General features: G+C 34.1%; 1 protein-coding gene across 1 annotated transcript; it reads left to right on the forward strand.

Moving 5' to 3' along the window:
- Positions 1 to 10,245: 10,245 nt before the first annotated feature.
- Positions 10,246 to 20,664, forward strand: LOC105675276 (forkhead box protein biniou-like). Its single transcript, XM_067355509.1, has 2 exons — positions 10,246 to 12,455; positions 15,908 to 20,664. The coding sequence occupies exons 1-2, from the start codon at positions 11,225 to 11,227 to the stop codon at positions 16,168 to 16,170; spliced, it is 1,494 nt and encodes a 497-aa protein (XP_067211610.1). The 5' UTR covers positions 10,246 to 11,224; the 3' UTR covers positions 16,171 to 20,664.
- The last annotated feature ends 646 nt before the right edge of the window (positions 20,665 to 21,310 follow it).

The following is a 21,310-nucleotide window of genomic DNA, read 5'->3' on the forward strand; positions in this document are numbered from 1 at the left end:
TTTCATAAAATACAATTTTATAGTCAATTTTGATTTCTTTAGAGACCTCACACGACACGTTTGACAAGCTGCTGATACGAATCTACTGGCATGCCGATAATGTGAAAGAGATTATAATGCAAAGCAGCAGCAGGAAATATCGACTGACAGAAAAGCTGGCAGTCGATAACAGTCAGCGAACAGTTTCACTGGCTGCAGTTCAAAGTAGTTTCTTCTTCGGTTGCAGACATATACATTGCACGATACCGATCTATAGTAAAATAGAAAATATTAGCATATTTTAAACAAATAATATCTTTTTCAAAGCATGTTATTTTTTTTTATTAATAGTACGATAAAAAGCTAAAGTGAATAAATAAACAAATAAACATGCACACACGCAAGCGCGCGCGCGCATATGTATATATTATATTGATATAATAATTTAATATATTTTTTTACCAGATTGATTAAGAAGATCGATATAAGAACCAGGAAAAAAAGGGTAATAAGAATTGAGGCGCGGATATTGGTGCGCAAAGAATCAATTTATTAGCAGAAAAAAATACAAAGAAAAATGAAAAAAGAAGACGTTTTGGTTCGATTTTCGAACATCAATTTAATTTTTTTTTATTTTTAATATTAGTGACCGCATGAATATAATGTATTTCAAACTAATATTATCTATGAATTATTTATTTAATTTGAAATTGATTTTTCTTAAGAAATATATTATCAGTTTTCGAGTTGCAATTAAATACAAAGAAATTTCATTAAATTAAATTTCAGATGCAAACCTATATGTATAATACTTTTTAATTAATCTCAAGTAAAATCTCTACGTTAATGAAATTATTTTCTAATTCTTAAAAAGATCTAAATAGAATATTGAAGTAGAATAGAAAAATTTAGAATTAATTTGTCAATAAGATATATATATATATATTATACATCTAGAATCGTTTTAAATGACTATGTGTGAAAAAGAAGGTATTGATGCTGTCAATACAGTATTAAAAACTGTAGCCTTTTTGTGCCTTGCTCTTTCCATTTTACGTTAATATTTGTCCGCTACTTGTCTCTGTATGTGTGTTTTTTTCCTCTTTCTTATTATCAGGATAACATGTTGGGTGATAGGAGTAGTTCAAAATGCATATAAAGAAGTGCTAAGCAAATGTGAGTGCAATAAGAGACAAGGAAAGATACTTTTTTTTTGGTATCGGTCTCTCGCTCCTCACTGGACGTCTCAAACAGATGGTTCACGTCCGATAGCTCGTAACGATACTCTGTCCTGTAAACATTGCGCTGACGAGAAAGAATTGCCCGCGCGTTGCACGAGGCCGAGACGTATCCCGTGCAAGAAGATCGGTCTTGAGATCTCCGTCTCGCGGTGACTGTTTGAGGGTGGAAGAAAGAGTTGAGATTTATATCTTCCGGTTTATTACAAATAGTTCCTGGAAGGTGTGGCGTAATGCGTGAAAATTAATTGCAATCAATTTCATAGATACGGGATCTATGATTGATTAACGCTCTGCCAATCAATTATTTGCTGCACATTAATTTTACTTAGCTAAAAATACTTTATACCGAAGCTTAATAATAATTAGTTAATGATTAGCTAACTAGCAGAACTGTGCGAATGCTAATAAATAAAATGAGTCGAGTGTTATTTATTGAAAATCAAACTGTTTCTTATTATTCTTTGTAAACCAAACTGTTGCGAGTGAACCTTAGTCTTTTAACAAACGTAAATGAATCGATTGAATTTACTCATTTGTTGGATACTAAAAAGTAATCCGGAAAACTAAATGGCGAATCAACGATTTGCGAAGCAAAAGCGATGTTGTATTCACGGTTCCTCGTTCTATTCCGGTACCTTGAGCCTCCTAACAAACGGTCGTTAATGTTTAACGAGGCTGTTAAGTCTCGAGGCGGCAAGATGGCCGCAGCTGTAACGCTCCAACGTTGTAAAGTTCCATTTGGACAGTGCATGAGAAAAACACCGATAATTTTTCATCTCACATTTATAATCGTACAATTTCGTTGAGTTAATTACCAATATTTTTGCTGTATTCTGATTTTTATAATCTGCGATAAATTTCTGTAATAGTTACGCCATGTTTATTAGTTAATTGAAGGACATATAAAATAATCATTGTAAAAACAATTTATATATTAATATTAAAAATAATTTATATAGCAGTACAATGCTTTTTTAATATATTTTGTACGATTATTAATTACTCTATTAAAATATGTATTATGCAATCTATTGTCACAAATATATTGATTTTATTAAAAAACTATAGATTGAGGATCGCGTGTTATCAAGATAAAAATTTTAAGATGACAAAATCGTACTGTCACACGACACCCAATTTTATTTGTTACATCTCGGTTTTCATCAAACACTTTATCTCGTACTGAAGTATCTTTTGCCTTGGCCCCATCCGTGAGGATGTACTTTGCGTTGATGAAAGAAAAAAAGAGACGACAGAGGAAAAAGTACGAAGACACGGGATGGAACGTCAAAGAGGTCGTGTCAGAACAACCCCCTACGGTAGTCCAGATCTAAACAGTAAAACATGGGATTAAGTGGGGTACACACGTTACGTAAACAGCCAAGCTCTACGGGGGTGCAGCCACGAATAGTGAAAAATCTCGACATGTTCTTCAGTCATTGCAAGATATGAATCTAATTCGATAAATCACTTCGTAAAAATAACAAATATGGCTGGTAAATTATTGCATCGTTTGTAGGAACGGTTTCTTCTTATTTAATGTATGCGAAAGGAAATATAATAGATATTTTTCACATTACTTTTAGCTTTTCTTAATAATTTAATCGCGACAATTGTCGCGTCTTATTGGATTTCAACAACGCGAATAATCTTATTAAATTTTTATATTTTATACTTTTATGATAAATTTGTATAGGAAAATTAATTTAATAATGAAATATTAAAATATTCAATGTAAAAAAATTAAAGGCTTGCATTGCCACTTGTTTATTTGAATCAATTTATTGAAAAAATACTGTAAGATGTTAAAGATTAATCCGGAGAAACTTTTTTTCCATGAATTTAAAAAAATCACTTTACGCGTTCTGAAAAATATGTCAACATGAACACGAATAAGAAGCAAATCGATCTATGTCGATGTATGTTGTAAATTTCCACGCGCGTCTGTTCCGTTTCCTCGAGCGCCGTAATTCCACCCGATTTCTGCGGCTGCCCATCCTCGGCGCACAGTGTCTGGATAATGTTTCTTTTGCGTAAGATCGCGGGTTCGATGGTGGAACACCAAGATCGAAGAGAGAGGGAAGGCTAGCTCTCAAAATAAGACACGTTTATCCGGCCATGCCGGTTATTTCGGAAAGCGCAGAGTTCTTCTATGCGCGGATTTCTGTCGAAAATCGCGGCATTGCGTCGTAAATTGTACGTCATGTCATCCTAGCAACGTCTCTATATTGCTCGATGATGAAAGTACAATGATTAGAAACATAAAATTTATTTCTTATAGCATTTTTCACGTCTGCAAATTAAGATAAATAATTATTCGAATACCTACAGAAAAATATTGTGTTATACGAAGTTATAGACGATGATACATTCTGAATTTAGCACTTAAGAATTCGAGAATTTTTTAAATTTTTATATCTGTACATGTATATAAGAATTGCGACGTATGATAGAAATAAATTAATAAAAAATAGATGTATATCATTTAAAATAATATCTAACTTCTATGTTTCGGCTAATTTTAAATAATTCCGATAGAAATTTTATTTTTTCGACGCTAAAGGTTAGAGAACATTAAAAATTAGTAAAAAAATATTTTTTTAAATGAACGAACAGCAATGATATCCGCTAAGGATAAACTGATTCCAAATTTACCAATTTGGCAAATCTAATATCTCCGGTATATTTATAGAGCTGCTTATTTGTAGATTTGCGAAATCATATGTATGAAAGTATAAATCACTAGATTTGGTGAGCTGCATATTTATTGGTCTTAAAATCTATAAATAAATAGTTGAGTGGATTCACGAAATTCTGAATCCTTGTTCCTGGCGATCTTCAACTGCGGCATAAATCACGGAGATCGCGGAAATCACGTACGCGAATGATCTTGCGATTTCTGAATGCGCAATGCGGATCGATCGGATCGATGGCAATTTCGCGAATGCGCGAGGAAATTAGTCGCAACGCGCGATTCGCGGGGAACGTTGGGCGAAGCAACGAGCACTATAAATACAACGATTGCACGATCATTTGTTAGAGCTATTGTCGCGGTACGAACTCGTCCGCTCGTCTGCTCGCCGCTGCAGCCTCCGCGCTTGCAGAGAAACACGTGAAGCTCCGGACCGACGGCCACCCAAGCCGCCATCAGACGCGCCGACGAGATTCTCTGTTTACACGATACCGTAATTTTATACCGTCGCCGTCGATCGCGGCTGCTGCGCCGCCTTACGAACCCTCTCCTTGTCTTTTAGCGCGCATCCGATACGCGTGTACCCCGCGTGTCGGCTTTTCGAGTACGTTTAGTCATTCACAAATGCACCTGTTGACGGTTTCGTTTTACCACATGCCTGTCAAAATTTCGGATCATCAATAGGATCCGCCATCGTTTGTTGTTGTATTAGTTCGGTTTCGTTGCTATGATTTATTGCTCTTTCTATTGACCGATTATGCTTTAAAACAACAAAATAAATAAAAATGTTGCTGAATACTGTAATTCAATATTCATAACATTGTATGTGTGTATATATATGTATATACATAAAAACTGAATTTAAAATTATATATAACCAAAGCCGATGAACTTTTATAAAAATAATTTTAATGCAGAATTAGAAAATGTCTTATAAAATCGCATTAATATATTTGGTAAAAATTGATTTTTTCGTTATTTGTGTTAGAAAAATCAGATATTTTTAAAGTTAAATTTGCACCCAGAAGAGGAAAACGGCGGCATGGTATAATTACTCTCAAAAACATAGCCGAAGTAATTAAAAGAGCCGCCCTGCCATATATGTATAAACGTGCAACCGACCATAATCTCTAGTTCCGGTTTGCGGTTTTCCTACGAACACACGTGCAACCGACGCGGGTTTTTCTGGGGTGGTCTCGGTTTTGTGAGGCACTTTTATCTTAAATAAAGCATCCACGACCCTCGCAATAAAATCATCAAATCGTCTAGAACTGCAATCGCTTATTGAGGTTTGTGTTGCGATAGTTTCATCTTTTTCAGTTATTTTGTTCTCACTTTGTACAATTAATAAGTAGAGAATTAGCGAATAAATGAATAGAGCGGATAATAAATTGTATTGGTATTTCCTGTGACATAAAAAGTCAGCAGCTCGTGTTCTGTGTACAAATATTTGATTGCCACCCGAGATGCGCCACGCATCTTCCCACTTTCTTTCGGTTTTTATGACAGAAGCCAATTACTTTCTCTTGAGAAGAAGCACTTGAAGCTGTCGCAGAAAATGTCACGGGAGGGCTCGAAAGTAGTAAAACGGTAAACAGACAGTGCCACTATCTACGAGGGTTGCTCTTGGCTTGGAGAAGCCAGGAGGAAGAGAGAAGCAATCATCACGAGGATTTGAGCACTTGACTTTCAACCCTTAAGACACGAGTCTTGTTATTGCGTAATTACGAATTTCAGTAAATTCTCTTAATAAATGTTTATTTTTAAATGCTCAGCGATTATAGCGCGGATTTCATCTTCCACCTTATAGATGTTACTTTTTTGCATAAAAATAAATAAATTTTTGTCACGAGACAATAATGTTGTTTAATCTTGAATTCTAGATTAGCAACATGAACTTTTTGTAAAACAAAGTATTCAAATATATACTACTCCATAAAAAATACACTTTTTAAATACTAAAAATTGAGCAATTTTTAAACCGCTGAAACTCGGCAAAAAATAATCGCAGACAAAAAATTAAGAGAGTATTTTAAAGCTTGAAGTTTGTACTTTTACATCTTTAGACCTTTTTCGAACATTTTTTATTTTCACACTTTTAAGCCGAAAAAAGAACACATGTTGTTTTGTTTGCTTTTAAAAATTATATACATTCAACACTTTGTAGCTTAATAACAAAATTTTTTTTGAAAAATTTATGACAAGTACCAAAAACTACAATATTTATACAGGACGCGTTTTTTTAATTCTGCTACAATTGTTTTTTTTTTTTTTTTTTTTTGATTGAGTTACACGACTTTGAAATTAAATCTGCATTTTTTTTACGCTAATGCTAATGCCAGTGATAAACATTATTTTTCACAAAAATTAGAGTTGATTTCAAAACTGCATAACTCGGACAAAAAATCATTTCCAGAAGACTGAACTGAATCTAATTTGAAAAGATATAAAACTGATCTTTAAGATAACAGTTGAAAGCATGGCTTTCAATATTTAATATAAATAAACTAAGTAGATTAAAGTAGGAAATATTTGCCATAAATAAGATTAGAAGATATTTATGAAAAAAATTATATTAAATCAATAGAGAATTATGTTAAATCAATAAGAGAAAAACTAATCAATATATGTTTTAACAGTATGAAAGCAAATGTCTTTTGGGTTTTTGATAAATGTGACATGTATTCCGTTAGTATTCATTGTCCTAATTATAGCAAATGGATCAAGAAGACTGTTAGATGACACAGATTGCAGGAAGAAGAGCGCAGTCCTGCAGCCGGCGCAAGAGGAAGTACGAAGACAGAGACAAGATGGCCGTTCTGCTCCTCTTTCGTCAGCTCGTTCGCTCCAAGGCAAACAAACTCCTCCTGAGAATTCGTGGTCTACAGTATTTATCGCATATCCAACATCTTCGTACGCAATCTCTTTTTCTCTAATCCATATTAGTTGATAATTTGGTGACAAAATCTATTTCTTCTTTTTTTTATCTGTTTAAAACACATTATCTCTCTGAATAAAATCGTAAAGTAAATGACTGCGCCATTAAATACAAATATCTAAAAATAAGAAAATCTAGTTGTTAAAATCTTTAGAAATTAGAAGATTTAATACAAGACATACGACAAAATTTATTGATCGAAAAATCTATAGAATTTATAATATTATAATTTTTCTAAAATTTATTTTATTAAGATGAAACAAATATTAACAAAAAATACATTTTAAGAATATTTATCTAACTAAAATGTTTTTTTTCTTATAACAACCTGTACCTGTGCATTGCATTTAAATAATTCATTATATGCAATTGTGTGTTAATTATTAAAAATTTTGTAAAATGAATTTATATCTAGATATTTTAAAACTTTATAGTATTGGTTCTTTTTCAATATGCTTTGCTACATTAATTATTACAAATAAGTTTTATCTAGACATTTATCATAAAGTTTTATAGTATTGTATTTGCCTTTCTACATCGAATGCACCTCCTTTCGACAGGGCTTCAGCGAACTCTCGTATTTTACGAGTAAAATTTCCTTTACGAGCTCTCGAAAGTGCCATCCTTTCGAGACCAGTCTCTCTCAAGGATCGCAATAAAACTGAAGCACGTGGAATGGGTCACTGTGATAAGGCATGAATTCTTTCTTTCTGTCATTGCTGGTCATTCGACACTTGGTCACGCGTGAAGCCGAATAAACACATCTCTTTCCGATCGATCGTCATAGACACTTCGATCACTGACACCGTCTTTGGTATCGAATGACGATTGCCTGGCGAGTGTCATTAATAGGCACATGAAAATCTTTATTCCTAACAATAACTAGGCCAGAAAATTGTTTCTAACACTCACAGCGTGGCAAAAATTATAATAACGTATGTCGTGAAATTAAAATGGCAAACTAATAATTCTTTACTTTAATTATAAAAAAGCAACATATTTATGACTGTTTATTAGATAATTGTTGTAGATAAATATTCTAAATAAATGTTAGAATATGTTTGTGAATATACTTTGATATCAATTTATTAATATAAAATATATTGTTACTAATAAATTATATAGAACACCGAAGCCAGATCGTTATGTATTTAAAAAAGACAATAAAAGTATTGTGTATGATATGTAGAGAAAAAGAGAGAGAATTTGGATTTAGACGAGAACGCGTTACTTATTATGTAAGTGCACGTGTAAAACGTACGTACACAGAAAATGTGTATTTGCGATAACTTTTACATAAGAAAGAATTGCACATCGTATTCGTACAGTCATTATAAGAATCAATTCTCTTTTTTTATTATTTGCAATAGCGTCGCCGAAAACGGATGGTGCATCTATCTTGTTCGATTCGCAATAAAATTTCTACACAATATAATAGAATATATAAGTCTGTAAAACTCTTACACTATATAATATAATATCCTTTTATCATATGATCGCACGTATGTTTTCCATTAATGAAGAATCTTGATGTTAATCAAATTTCTAATTCCTTAAAAGTTTTGTGGTTATTTAATTATTTAACGCATTATTAACTCGGTTATTTAAAAATAGCAAAAGAATTTGCACATAATTTGTCACAATTTCAGAAGCCTTATCTCGCACAAATTAGTACTTATTTAATTAATTTAATTTTTCTGCAACATTATTACATTTAATAATTTTATTCTTAATAACAATAATAATATCATTGTTCTGAATTTAAAAAAGGTCAGTAAAATCAGACGCAAATAATGAAACCACTGAAATCTTCGAGAAAGCTTCACTTTGCCGAGAAAAAAATTGTACTTTGCGACGATGAAGCTTATCGTGAGAAAATAGCGAAAGGCGTGTTCCATGAACAGGCGGAGCAAACGCTCAACGTCCCGTTGGTTAAGAAATGGACCAATAGCTTCTCTTCATCTTCTTCATCGTATGCATCCGCAGCTGTGCATCCGCATCGCGATGCCTCCGAAGATGGATACATTACTCAGCATACACAGATATCCCTCGAAGCGATACTTACTTGCAATTTTCAAGCAAACTAACAATAAGTACGAATTGTTTGTGGAAAGGATATCGATGATGAGCGCTTTAGTATCGCTTACATTGCCGTGAATTCTTGTAGGAATTTTCACTTACATCAATAAACCACACAGTATCAATACGAAGATATATGTGTATGCATATTCAAATAGAGATGCAATATCTTAGAATCGGCGCATACGGCGTATTCTATCGTACCATCTTTTATAGGTTCTTCCAATCAATTTTAAATCGATATTTTCCCAATAAAAACATTGAGAAATCAACAATTCTTATAAGCGATTAAAAAGGAAAGATTTCTAGCAAAACTAAAAGAGCTTATTTTGTATTGAATTATTTTGTACTGAATTTCTTTTGTACAACTTGTTTTGTATCGAATTTCTTCAAGTAGTTTTAATTTCAACAAGTTTTTAATTTAAAGATTAAAAAAGTTCTAAAAAATATTATAGATTAACAATCAAAAGCCTTTAGCTTCCTTTAATATTTTAATTAAAGAAAAATTGATTCTAAATTTCTCAAAAAACTTATGAAAGAAAAATGTTATATTAAGAAGAATAAAATATTTCGAAAATTCTTGTCAGAGAATATCATTAAATAAATCTATAATTGTGTTTTCATCAAAACGTTAATATATTCAAAATTATGTATTAATAATTTTTCTTGTGGAAATAATCACAATTATTATAACACAGAATTTTGTAAATTAACATAAAAAATTTATGCCATGCCAGTCAGAGTCTAAAAAACAAATTTTTGAAACATTTTTTAAGACAATTTTTAGATATCCTTTGAACTTTTCTCAAATATTGCAATTAAAATTAAAAATGACAAGGCTCAACTAATAATAAAATTATAAAAACGATAGGAGCAAAAGGAACCAGATGCTAGATTTCGAATGAATTTGTATTGTGTTATAAAAACCATTAATATATCAGCCAATTCTCATCCTTTCCACGCACTCGAGAGAATCGTGTTCATATGCTGCGCAGAGCGTTCTCGATTGTGTGTGTGGAAACTTAGGATGAGAATTGGCTAGATTAGAATGAGAATACGCTAGATAAGATATTGCTAATGTATTAGCAATTTGATTCTTGAACTTTTAACTTATCTTTTCATTCACTTCCGTTTCTTTTATGATAAATCGACGAACATCATTATGGACTATCGGCTATCTCGTTGCTAATAATATTAGCAACGAGAATTGGTAAGGCTGGATAAGATATTGTTAATGTATTAGCAATTTGACTCTTAAACCTAACCTAACTTATCTTTTCGTTCTCTTCCATTTCGTTTATGACAAATCGACGAACATCATTACGGACTATATCACTTTGAATACGTTAACATTCTTTATTAATCCTGCAACAAATTTTGCGTATAAATTATATTTGATTTGAAATCATATCTTGGCTTCTTTTGCTCCTATCGTTTCATAATTTTATTGCAATTAATTCACAAACGTTTTTTTTTTTTCGATGTATACTTTCCGCTTTGAAACTCACCCCAACACAAACAAGTACTATATTTTATCTCATTTTGCTCTTACACCAATGTTAAGTATGGCATTTCCATCGGGCATAATGAGCACACCACCGACGGACAAATCTAGATAACGCCATTATGCAATCCACTTCCCCATAATTCCGTGACGGAGAAGAAAATGTTAGAGTCGTGATGATGCGAGGACGGTGCGGTGCGCCATTGGTCGCAGCATCCGGCTTACGTTCGAAGTATCGGCACGCGGCCAATGCGTGTTCCGCGTACCCAGCTTCGTCGGCACGCCCATGGGAGAAGACGCCCGTCTCGACGCTGTCACGACGCAACGTCATCCGCGGGCGAGATTCCGCTCTCGTTGCGAGCGAGCGAACAGCAGTCATCCGAAAACACTTAGCGGCGCATCACAGTATTACTCCTGTAAGCCGTTTTGCCGCTGAAGCGCGTCTAAATAACTGACCCCTCCGCGGTGGAATCGCGCAAACAATTTACATCCGACCGTGTAAATATTCACGACCTCGGCGTCGCGCTTATTGGGGGGCGGCGAAGGTCCCGCGCGAGTTCGTTGCTCCGTGAAATGACGGAATCCTAGTTTGATTTCGATTTTTCAATACCGACGATAGTTGGATTGTTTTTACTACTTCTATGCGGCGAAGACATCGTCGCGAATCGCGAAGTGCGTTCGTTTGAACGAGAGAGTGCAGCTTCGGCATACCGCCCTGCAAAACTTGGAAGGATACCGCGCGTAGGATGTTCGCCACGGTCGGACTTTGACGATCGGGAATTGAGACCTCGATGGACCAGAGTGTGATTGTGCCATCGGTGCTGCGCGACGCCGACAGCGTGCGGCTCGCCATGAAAAACGAATCCGATTCCAGTCTGCACCAGCAGGAGGTTGTACACGCGAATTCGTCCACAGTGGCCGCGCGATCGGGCGTGCTGCCGATGAACGCGAGCGGCTTGCAGCAAGAGACGGGCTTAGAACCGCTGATGTGCAATCCGTCAAACTCCGAGATGCCGAGGAAGCCCGGCGCCCGACGCCAGGAGAAACCGCCGTACTCGTACATCGCACTGATCGTCATGGCCATCCAGTCGAGTCCGGGCAAGAGGCTCACCCTTTCCGAAATCTATTCGTTTCTGCAGCAGCGCTTCCCGTTCTTCCGTGGCACTTATCAAGGCTGGAAGAACTCGGTACGCCACAATCTTAGCCTGAACGAGTGCTTTATCAAACTGCCGAAGGGCCTGGGCAGACCCGGCAAAGGTCACTACTGGACCATCGACCCGTCCACCGAATACATGTTCGAGGAGGGCAGCTTTCGGCGACGGCCGCGTGGCTTCCGACGCAAGTGCCAAGCCCTAAAGCCGCAGTATCCGCAATACTACTCGAGCGCCGGTCCCGTCGGCGTGCAGACGCCAGGCCCGTACGACAATCTGGCCGCCGGTCCCGGCGGCATTGAGTACGCCAACGGCTACCAAAATCAGTATCAGAATTACCAGGAGTACGCGATGTACGCGCCGAGCGCGGCGGTGCCCGCCGATTGGGGGGCGTACGCGGAAGGACCGCCGGCGTACAAGTCGGCACCGCCGATCGCCGAAGTGACCTACAAAACTACCGAGGTCACGTACAAGACCGGCGGCGAGCCCGCGCCGTCGGTGTACAGGAACGGCGAACTGGTGACGTTCAAGAGCGAGCCCGGATTCGGCACCAGGAGTCAGGATCAGCTGACCGCCTACAGACCGCCGGCCGACGCTTTCCCGGCGATCAAGGATCATCATCAACAGCATCACGCCGATTACAAGGACGAAGCCATGATGAGCTACAAGTGCGCCAATTCGACACCCACCACCCAGGCACCCGGACAGGATTATTACGTCGGCTACGGTCTCGCGGGGGTCAACAGTGCCACCGGTCACGGCGTCAACATCGGCATGCAATCCATGCAGGAGCAGTCGGGCGGCAATAGTAGCCCTATGACGAACGTCAGCTCGCCCCATAGCGGCTGTCAAACACCTGTAGCGGATCACGGTGAGCCACGACGTTTTCGCATTCGTTGCGTAAACTACTCATTGCTAAATAATCGTATTACTTTGTTGTATCTCGCTACGAATCATAACATGCGAACGACATTTGCGTCTAAAAGATGTCTGAAAAAAATAGAACGCTTTTTAGATATCCCCAAGATATGTTATTCACGAGATTACAATCATATTTTTGAGCATTTTTTTCTTTAATCAGTAATTATTTTTTTGTGGTATGAAATATTCTTAATTGTATTGTTGTCTTGCTATTTTAATGTGAATGTTTTAAAATTGTATCATGCATTTAATCTGAAAAAGTTTTGCTCTGAATCGTGTGAAATAATTAATGCTCCAAATCATAAACTCTTTAATTGAATTGCTTATTGTGAAATATGACAGAAAATGTGAAATGTGATGAAAAAGAAACTTACAAATAATAATACACCAAATCAGCCTAAAAATGTTGAGAGCAAAAAATGTACATACTTATGATAATTAAAAACAATATCGTACAAAGACTCATCTTACTTAAAAGCGATGTATAGTATCGCTTTAATAGGAGAAAGATTTTGGTAAAGAACTTAAAGTGCAACCTTACAATAAAATACGAGACCATGAAATATGACAACGACAGATAATAACGAAATGTCGAGATCTCTGCATCGCGAAGACGACGTTTGACGCGACGTCGTTTAGGGGCCATCTGGAAAATTGGAGACAGTTTACGGCCTTCCAGGCGCCGTATCCTGCGAAGCGAAACCACAGCACGAAACACATACTCTTTCAAAATTCCATCCTTTATAGTTTGAATTTCTTAGACATGACTTGATCCACAAATTGTGTATTTAAAAAAGAGATGATTTTTTTATTTTTATTCGATTTTATTTAGCTCAAAATTTGCATATTATGTTTAACAGATATAATATTATTACAATTTAAAAGATATTTTAAATGTCAATTTGATTTGATTTTTTTTTTCTCAATAATAAGTAATAATCAACAAATTTGTAATATTGTATAATTGCAGTTGCAAATTGCATTTATGACATGACATAATAAATCCTTAATACATTTCATACAAAAATTTAAATTTAAAACAAAAATTATATATTTATAGTAAATATTGCGTTTACACACCTTTAATCGCGATAATAGAATATTAAAAAGTGAATATTACTGAAATACATTGGATGGGCGGATACAGAGCAAGTCGTAGTTGACAGAAACTATTAACGAAGACGACATCCCTGTCACATCTATGCGACGCTTCAGGCTCATAACTTGTACCTTGTAACTTAACACGTGTAACCCGCCGTAAGACAGAAACGTCGAGGCGTTTTCTTTCCTCGAGAGATTAATTTTACTCGCCAGAGCGTCACGACGCGATAATAAAATACTCGTTAACACTACGCTTTATGGCAATGATAATGAAACGCTTCATGTTTTGATGCAAGAAAAACGTCATGCCGAATTTCATACTGTAATATTTTATTTGCAATCTATGCTGTAGTAGAAGTTTGTTTTCTTCGTCTGACTTTGACTCGCCTGTCGATATTTTATGAAATTTTATCAAAGATAATTTTTTTCTCGATGGCATGATGCAAAGATAATTTAATGATTAGGTAGACACTTTATGGACCGTCAAATCAATAATTATTATTGATTTCCGAGGTCAAGTGGTGTTTGGGGCGCGCATAAAATGCAGTTTTTTGCCTCTCAAACGTAGTCGCGTGTTAGCAAGTGCGTGCTCGAATCGTTTATCGCGTAAATATTTATCAGAAGCATAAACGAAATGATTTAATTCGGTCTTAACTCTGCGGAGAATGATGCATCGTAATATTTACGATGCTAATCTACCGAAAGCATATCGATCCACAAATTGATCATTTAAATTCTGCATATTGATCCTAACTCTTTTCAATTGAATCTTAATTTGATGAAGGAAAATGTGTGATATATCGAAATGAATCGAATAAATCATGGAGCTTTGCAATTTTTAAATCACGATGTATTCTCTTTCTTCTTAGCAATAAAAAGGATTGTAATATATTGTATTTATAAATCTAATTAAGGACTACAATTTGGTATAGTATTTTTTTAGTTTAAGTAAATAACAGTATTGTCAGCCAAGCTTTCACAATTAACTTGGTTTGCGAACAGTCTAATTTCGGTTGAGAAGAGCAAATCTCTTTCCTCCCTTGTATCTTGATACAATGTGGATCGACAGGAGATAAATGCCGCCACCCACGCTTTCTCCACTGCAGACTTCTTCTTCTTGTTCGTCTTCCGTCAGTCAGTGGAGTGTAAACGAGATCGATCCACACAGACTTCACGCGGTAGGCTCGCCTTTTTACTCTTCTTACACGCCGCGCTCTCCGTATATTTCTGGAGCGCGATCTCTTTACTCCGAACTATGGCCTGTTGTGCCGGTATTCGGTCAGAAGCGACTTCTGTGCTCCTTGAAAGCCAGCGTCTTCGCGTACGCGCTCGCGCGCGTGGGCACACCGCCGTATGCGTTCCTCTCGAAGAGAAAAAAAAAAAAAAAACAAGAAATGGCGCGAGCACAGTCGCACCCGAGAGCATTTGGATCCACGAGAGATTTTGACTGGCAGCATCGTCATCAGACCACCCACGACGTCGGTTCCGAGGCGTCGCGATGCCGAACTCGTGACGTCGTACCGCCGAATCGAAGGGACCGGCCGATCTTCGGATCAAAACAATGCGATAGAATGGAATTTCGAAATTCCACGCGTAAAAAAATATATAATAAAGATATGACATCAAAAAGTTCCAAATTTGTCTAACGATCAACAGTTCAAATGCCACTCTTGCAAAAGATATTAAAAGAAAATGAGTAAATAGTAATCTCGTAAAAAAATTAACACAAGAATATGTAAGAGGGAAGGGAAAAAAACAGAACAAAATCGAGACACGAGTGAAGTGCTCGCTCGAGAGGAAGCTACTTGAGAACTGCCGGAGCTTTAGATTTATGGAGCCTGCCCAAGTACCAATTTCTATCGTGAGATCTTTCGTTTCTTTTCATCGTTACTTACACTACGTACGGTCTCAAGCAATAAAATTGGATGAAATATCATCCGCGTATACGGAATGTTTGAAGATCGGAATCAAATATTTTCAGAGTTCACACCTCGCCTTAAAACGTTAGAAAGGAGCTCTTGCATACACGAATTGATAATTCTCATAAGTCATGAGCGATTAAATGTAACGAATGTTTTACGCATTGATAAAATGACGCTTTTTATAAGATAATTCTAAGCGGAGTTAAAGTTGTTTAAGTTTACGTCCTTAAATGTATTAAAAATTGCAAAATTATAGAAATTTACACTTTTAATAAGAGAGAATTAAATAAACAAAGAAATTTTTCTAGTGTTTTATGAAACACTCTTAGAATAGATACGTAATATTGAAGTAATTGATAATTTTGTGATTTTGTTTCAGGAATAAAAATGCAGTGTAACAATTCTAGCTCCAGTTCGAACAGTTCCGGTGGTGGCATCGTTGACCGGAAGCCATCCTACTTCGCGCATCCCGGAGGATCGGTAACCTTGAGTTCCTTGAGTTCGCTAGGTTCGTTAAATTTGAGCAATATTGGCGGCCTAAGCATATCCAACATACCTGGCACAGTTTCCACGAATATTCATCACGCGTCGACACCGCCGCCCACGACGATGTACTACGATCAGCTCAAGTACAGTATGTGAAGACGCTCTCCCGGGCAAAAAATATAATTCCGGAAGAGTTTCAAAATTTCCATATTTTCAATATGTCGTTAATACTTTAACGCTTAAATTGTCATGAACAAAAAATGGACAAATTTTCAATTAGTTTTATTATTGGCATTCCAAAATGTTGTCTGGAAACGCAAAATTATGCATAGAAACCAAATTTGCAAAAAAGACAATTTTGTTGAGTAAAACTTTTAAGGCCAGTATACAAGCTGCAAATCTTCAATTCTTTAGTTTGAATATTTTAACTAATTCGTTTAAACGTGCGGTATATTTTTCAAATCAATGGATGGAAGTGATTTAATTTGTACAAATATAATTTAAATAATCGCAAACTGATTTTTCTGATATCTAAGACTACAAAAATTTATGATTTATTAGCATTGATTCGTTTTGCTTCGAACTTGGAATCATTAATTTACATATAGTTCTGAAATTTTCAAAATCTTAGTTTAAAAAATTGTTCAATTCCGACTATTTGTGAGAAAAGAGTATCAACTCTTGATTTGCAATTGCGGGCGTGTTAATAATCAATATATATAAAAGTGTAAAATATAGTTACGTAAAAAAATCACGAGATCGTGGCTCAAACGTGCATAGCAGCGCGCGTCGAGAGATACGTCCGCTTTAAAAAAAAAAAAAAAAAGAAAAACGTAGATGCATCTCGACCATATCCTATTTATATTTATGATCCATCAATCGATGTAATTAATTTAAGTTTAAGACGGAGAAACAAAGTCTGTACAATTAAATAATGTTTGCTAAGAAAATTCTCTGTTGATTTCTTTGTCGCGCAAAATTATCTATCCCAATAATCGAAATATTTCTAGAATTAAGTGCTATAATTATGTGTATAGAAGTATTTAGTATTTTATTGAATAGTTTTATTTAATTTTACATTTAAAAGATTAAAGCACCATTTTGAGAATAATAATTGCGTAAAAACGAGAATTTGTACAAAAATATTTTTACTTTTTTTTTTATACAAACAGGAATAAGTGTCAAAGAATAAATTTGTACAGAAATTTAAAAAATTATATAATATATGTGAGCCAAATATTTTTAAATATATATGAATCTAATAATTTCTCCTTATATACTGTTAATATATATCTTTATATGTTTATATGAATGTATAAATATGTTTATGTGAATGTATTCCGTTCACAAACAATATTTTAAACATTTTAGATATATTTTAGAGGACTATTTTTTATTACAATATTATCAAGTTTACGAACGTCGAGACTTCGAGGTTCTTTGACGTATCGACAAATTTGTTCGTGCCAAGAAATTATGACATCAGAGGATCATATATGCTATAAATGTAAATGATGCAGCTGAAGAATGATCTTACACAAACCATTTACGTCACAACGGTTTTGCGGTAACGATAACAGTTTGTTGATATCACGGAAGGTTTTTTCCTGTTATTTACTTCGCCCCGACCAGCAAATTTCTTAACATTCGTCAGTCATCAGACAGTTTGGAGACCTATCGTCATCGTGTGACGAATAAACTCGATGACGTGATCTTTAAAGCTTCATCAAATTTTCTTTTTACTACCTCGTCTTGTCAGAAAAATTTACATCTGTACTAAAGTTTATAAATAATTTCTATTAGTGTTCTAAAATTGAAATTAAATACTGTAAATTGGATATTTATACCGTAAATTGAATATTGAAGTACGAAAATAATTTTAAATACATACTGGTTTCAGAATGTTGAGATATTCGTGGACAGACAGAACACATTGTGAGCAACAGACTGCAACGTACTACGATATAGAGAAATATGTGCGGCTATATAGCTGGAAGGGCACATTTACCCTCCATAAAAGCGAAGGCGTCTTTTTCAACTTTTTTAGCCTGACGATCCTAATTTTCGTCTGATATTAAAGATTTATACATCTGTCTGATATAAAAGATATGTACATTCCTAAGATAAAACATAATGCTTGCCATAAGGTTACGAAAAAAAATTTACCGAATGTAAGAATTTTTAGTCTAGAAAGATTCAAAGAGAAGTTTGTCACAAAAGAAAATCTATTGAACAGATAAACACGCATTATCAACTTTTAAAACAATTACAACATTCTATCATTCTTCTGCCATTCATTATCGCGCATTGTAAGCATCGAGCTTAATCTTCAGACGATTTCTAGATAACTAAATAGAAGAATCTATCTAAGAGTAAAAAACAATTTTGATATGATAAATTCTCCAATTGTACGATTTTTATTCTGAGATTGTTCTAAAGTTTTATCTTGTAGAATTTTGTGCGAATAGAATTAATTATGGGTATTTTTTTTAGTATTTAAATAATTTAATATTATCTATGATTTTAAAAATAAATAAAGAAAAGATAAGTCATAATATTTTTTTAGTTAGAAAGCCTATAAATCTTTCCATTTCTTATTTATTCTTTATAGTGTTTATCAATTTTTTATTCTTTTTATTAATTAGAGCATAATTTTATAAAAAATAAATATTGGTTACATGAAAAATTGTCTTACAATCATACTGTTAATCATCTATAAATCATAAAATTAATCAAAAGATTGATTTAAAGAAAAATTTCTTGCAAGACTATACATTTCTTTTTATTTTCCAAATGGTTCATCGTAAAATTTTTTATCTGATTTATTTGGATAAAGTATAACAGTTTTTAGATTGCTTTATTCTTCTTAGCAAAAAGCATACTATTTTTACGGTGAAGAAACTATTGTAATTATTGCGAAAAGATACAATATTGAATCAACATAGCAAACAACAAGTGTAAATTACGTAAATTAAAAACTATATATAAACTGAACTAAAAATTAATCAATACAATCAATCATTAAGATTCAATTGAGTAAATTTTAGAAAATGATCTCGTGACCGAATTTTATTTCTTTAACATATTGAGAGTGAATAAAATAGCGCGGAAGAATTCTTTATTGAACCTTGCAAGCGGAATGCACATTTAGCTGACGACGAATGCATACACGAGGTGCAAGAAGAGTCACTCAACGACGTCGCTGACAGCCTCTATGCTGTTTTGGTGTTCATATTGCTGAGACGATATTAGTTCCATCAAGAAAGAAGATAAATTTCGCGCGACGTAAGAAATACTTTAATTTTTTAGTTAAGAACGGAAAATTTAATTAATATAATTTGCAAAAATCTAAATAAAATATGAATTACATAACGTTCACAGTTTTGTATTTCTACTCGATCGACTTTAAAAAGAATTATATTGCAGCAACTGTACATATAATTTTTTATATTTTAGTTAATTAATTAAATTTTATTTGTAATATAAATATAAAAAGTAGTAATAAATTTTCAGTTATGTTAACTCTTACTTTTCTTTGAAGAATTTCAAAAAGTATCTTTGCAATATTTCAAACACATTTGATTGATATGAGAACAATTTTTATCCATTAAGAAAAATGTCTATATTTAGCTATATATATATAGATTAAATGAGCAGTAATGAAAACGACAAGAAGTGTAAGAAAGTCAAGAAAGATAAAATCTTAAGATCTCTTTTATGTTTCAAGTACCAACACTCATGTAAAGCTTCATGCCATGAAGAGAATAAAGATATCTTAAGTATTACACACACACATATTTAACCACACGACTCCGTATAAAAATACTTCAATCTCAAATAAAAAAGATAATCACCTTTTATCATATATTATAAGATTGTTTAACTTAATAAGATTTAAATAAAAAATATAAATAAACTGAGTGGCATAATGATTTGGTTTGCTCTTTTGCACATTTTTACACTCACATAAAATACGTACAATTTATTGTGCATATAAAATTTTTTAAAAATAAAATTGATTTAAAAAATCTGGATGACTACATTATTTCAAGAGTTTTACGTAAGCAAAAGGAGGGAAGAAAGAGAGAGAAAGAGAGAAAAAAGGAGAGAGAGAGAAGCAAACAAGAAATATAGCGGAGGGCAGGATTCTGTAGGAAGGGGTTTACTCTAAAATAATAAACTGGTCGACGATGCGGGAAGACTAGAACAGAACGAACAGACTGGCGATTTAAGCTATGCAGATGTCTAGATAAAAAAGAAAATGTCACGTCATCCAGATGCAAAAGATTGCGCTATGTTATAAGCAACAACTAAAAAATTGGCACTTTATTAGAAAAAAATACATATGTTGTTTATGATTATATAATTATATATTTTTTTGTTTTTACCAGATTAATTAATTATATGGTAGTTAATAATTTATCTATTATAATATGTGATTAATTATTTAATACATAATTGGCAAAATAATTCAAGTTTATTTGAATAAATATTAATAATTGCTTTTATTCATTATATAATTTAATATATAATTAAAAACAAAGATATTCAAATAATTAATATGGATATAAATAACTTTTTGTAAAATTTTTAATTACACAAAATTAATTATTTAGTTACATAAATGCGCTTTAAATTAGTTGTATAAACTTTAAGATTCTTTATCACTCGTGCAGTATTTAATAAATTGCTTTCTTTTAGTTGCAGTAATAAAATTTGGACTTTACTAATAAAATAACATGTTATATATTGTATCAAATTGATGTTATTTATTGTCCACATGATTATAAATGCATCATCGTATTGAAATAATTATTCAATCCTGCGCACAATAAAAAAAATATTAGGAATAGGAATAAATATTAACTATTTTTTTTATAAATTTATGTTTATAAAATAAGGCGATTTTAACTAATGATCGTCGAATACCGAGTAAAATTATCTCTTGGTAATAACAATTGATGATTAATTTTACTCGGTATTCCAACCACCGAGTATAAGGATTACTGATATTTATTAATAGGTAACTGACGGATGAACCTACCAGAAGTTGGAAAAATCGGTCCTAAATGCTCCGTCGCGCCTAAACAGTATTCTTGCTGCGCTATCGCTAGATGGCAACATCACGCAAATCCGTGGACACGATGCAGCACCTCACTTCAATACAGTGAGCTATGTAACATACTGGAGTGAGCCTTGAAGGAGGGGAGATGGAAGAGAGAAAAGAGAGAGCTATATTGTCGGGGGCGTCTATTTCATGTCTGCTTGGATTTTAATATCCTCCAGCATACACATT

The sequence above is a fragment of the Linepithema humile genome, chromosome 5 (assembly GCF_040581485.1).
Source record: "Linepithema humile isolate Giens D197 chromosome 5, Lhum_UNIL_v1.0, whole genome shotgun sequence".
NCBI classification, from domain to species: Eukaryota; Metazoa; Arthropoda; class Insecta; order Hymenoptera; family Formicidae; genus Linepithema; species Linepithema humile.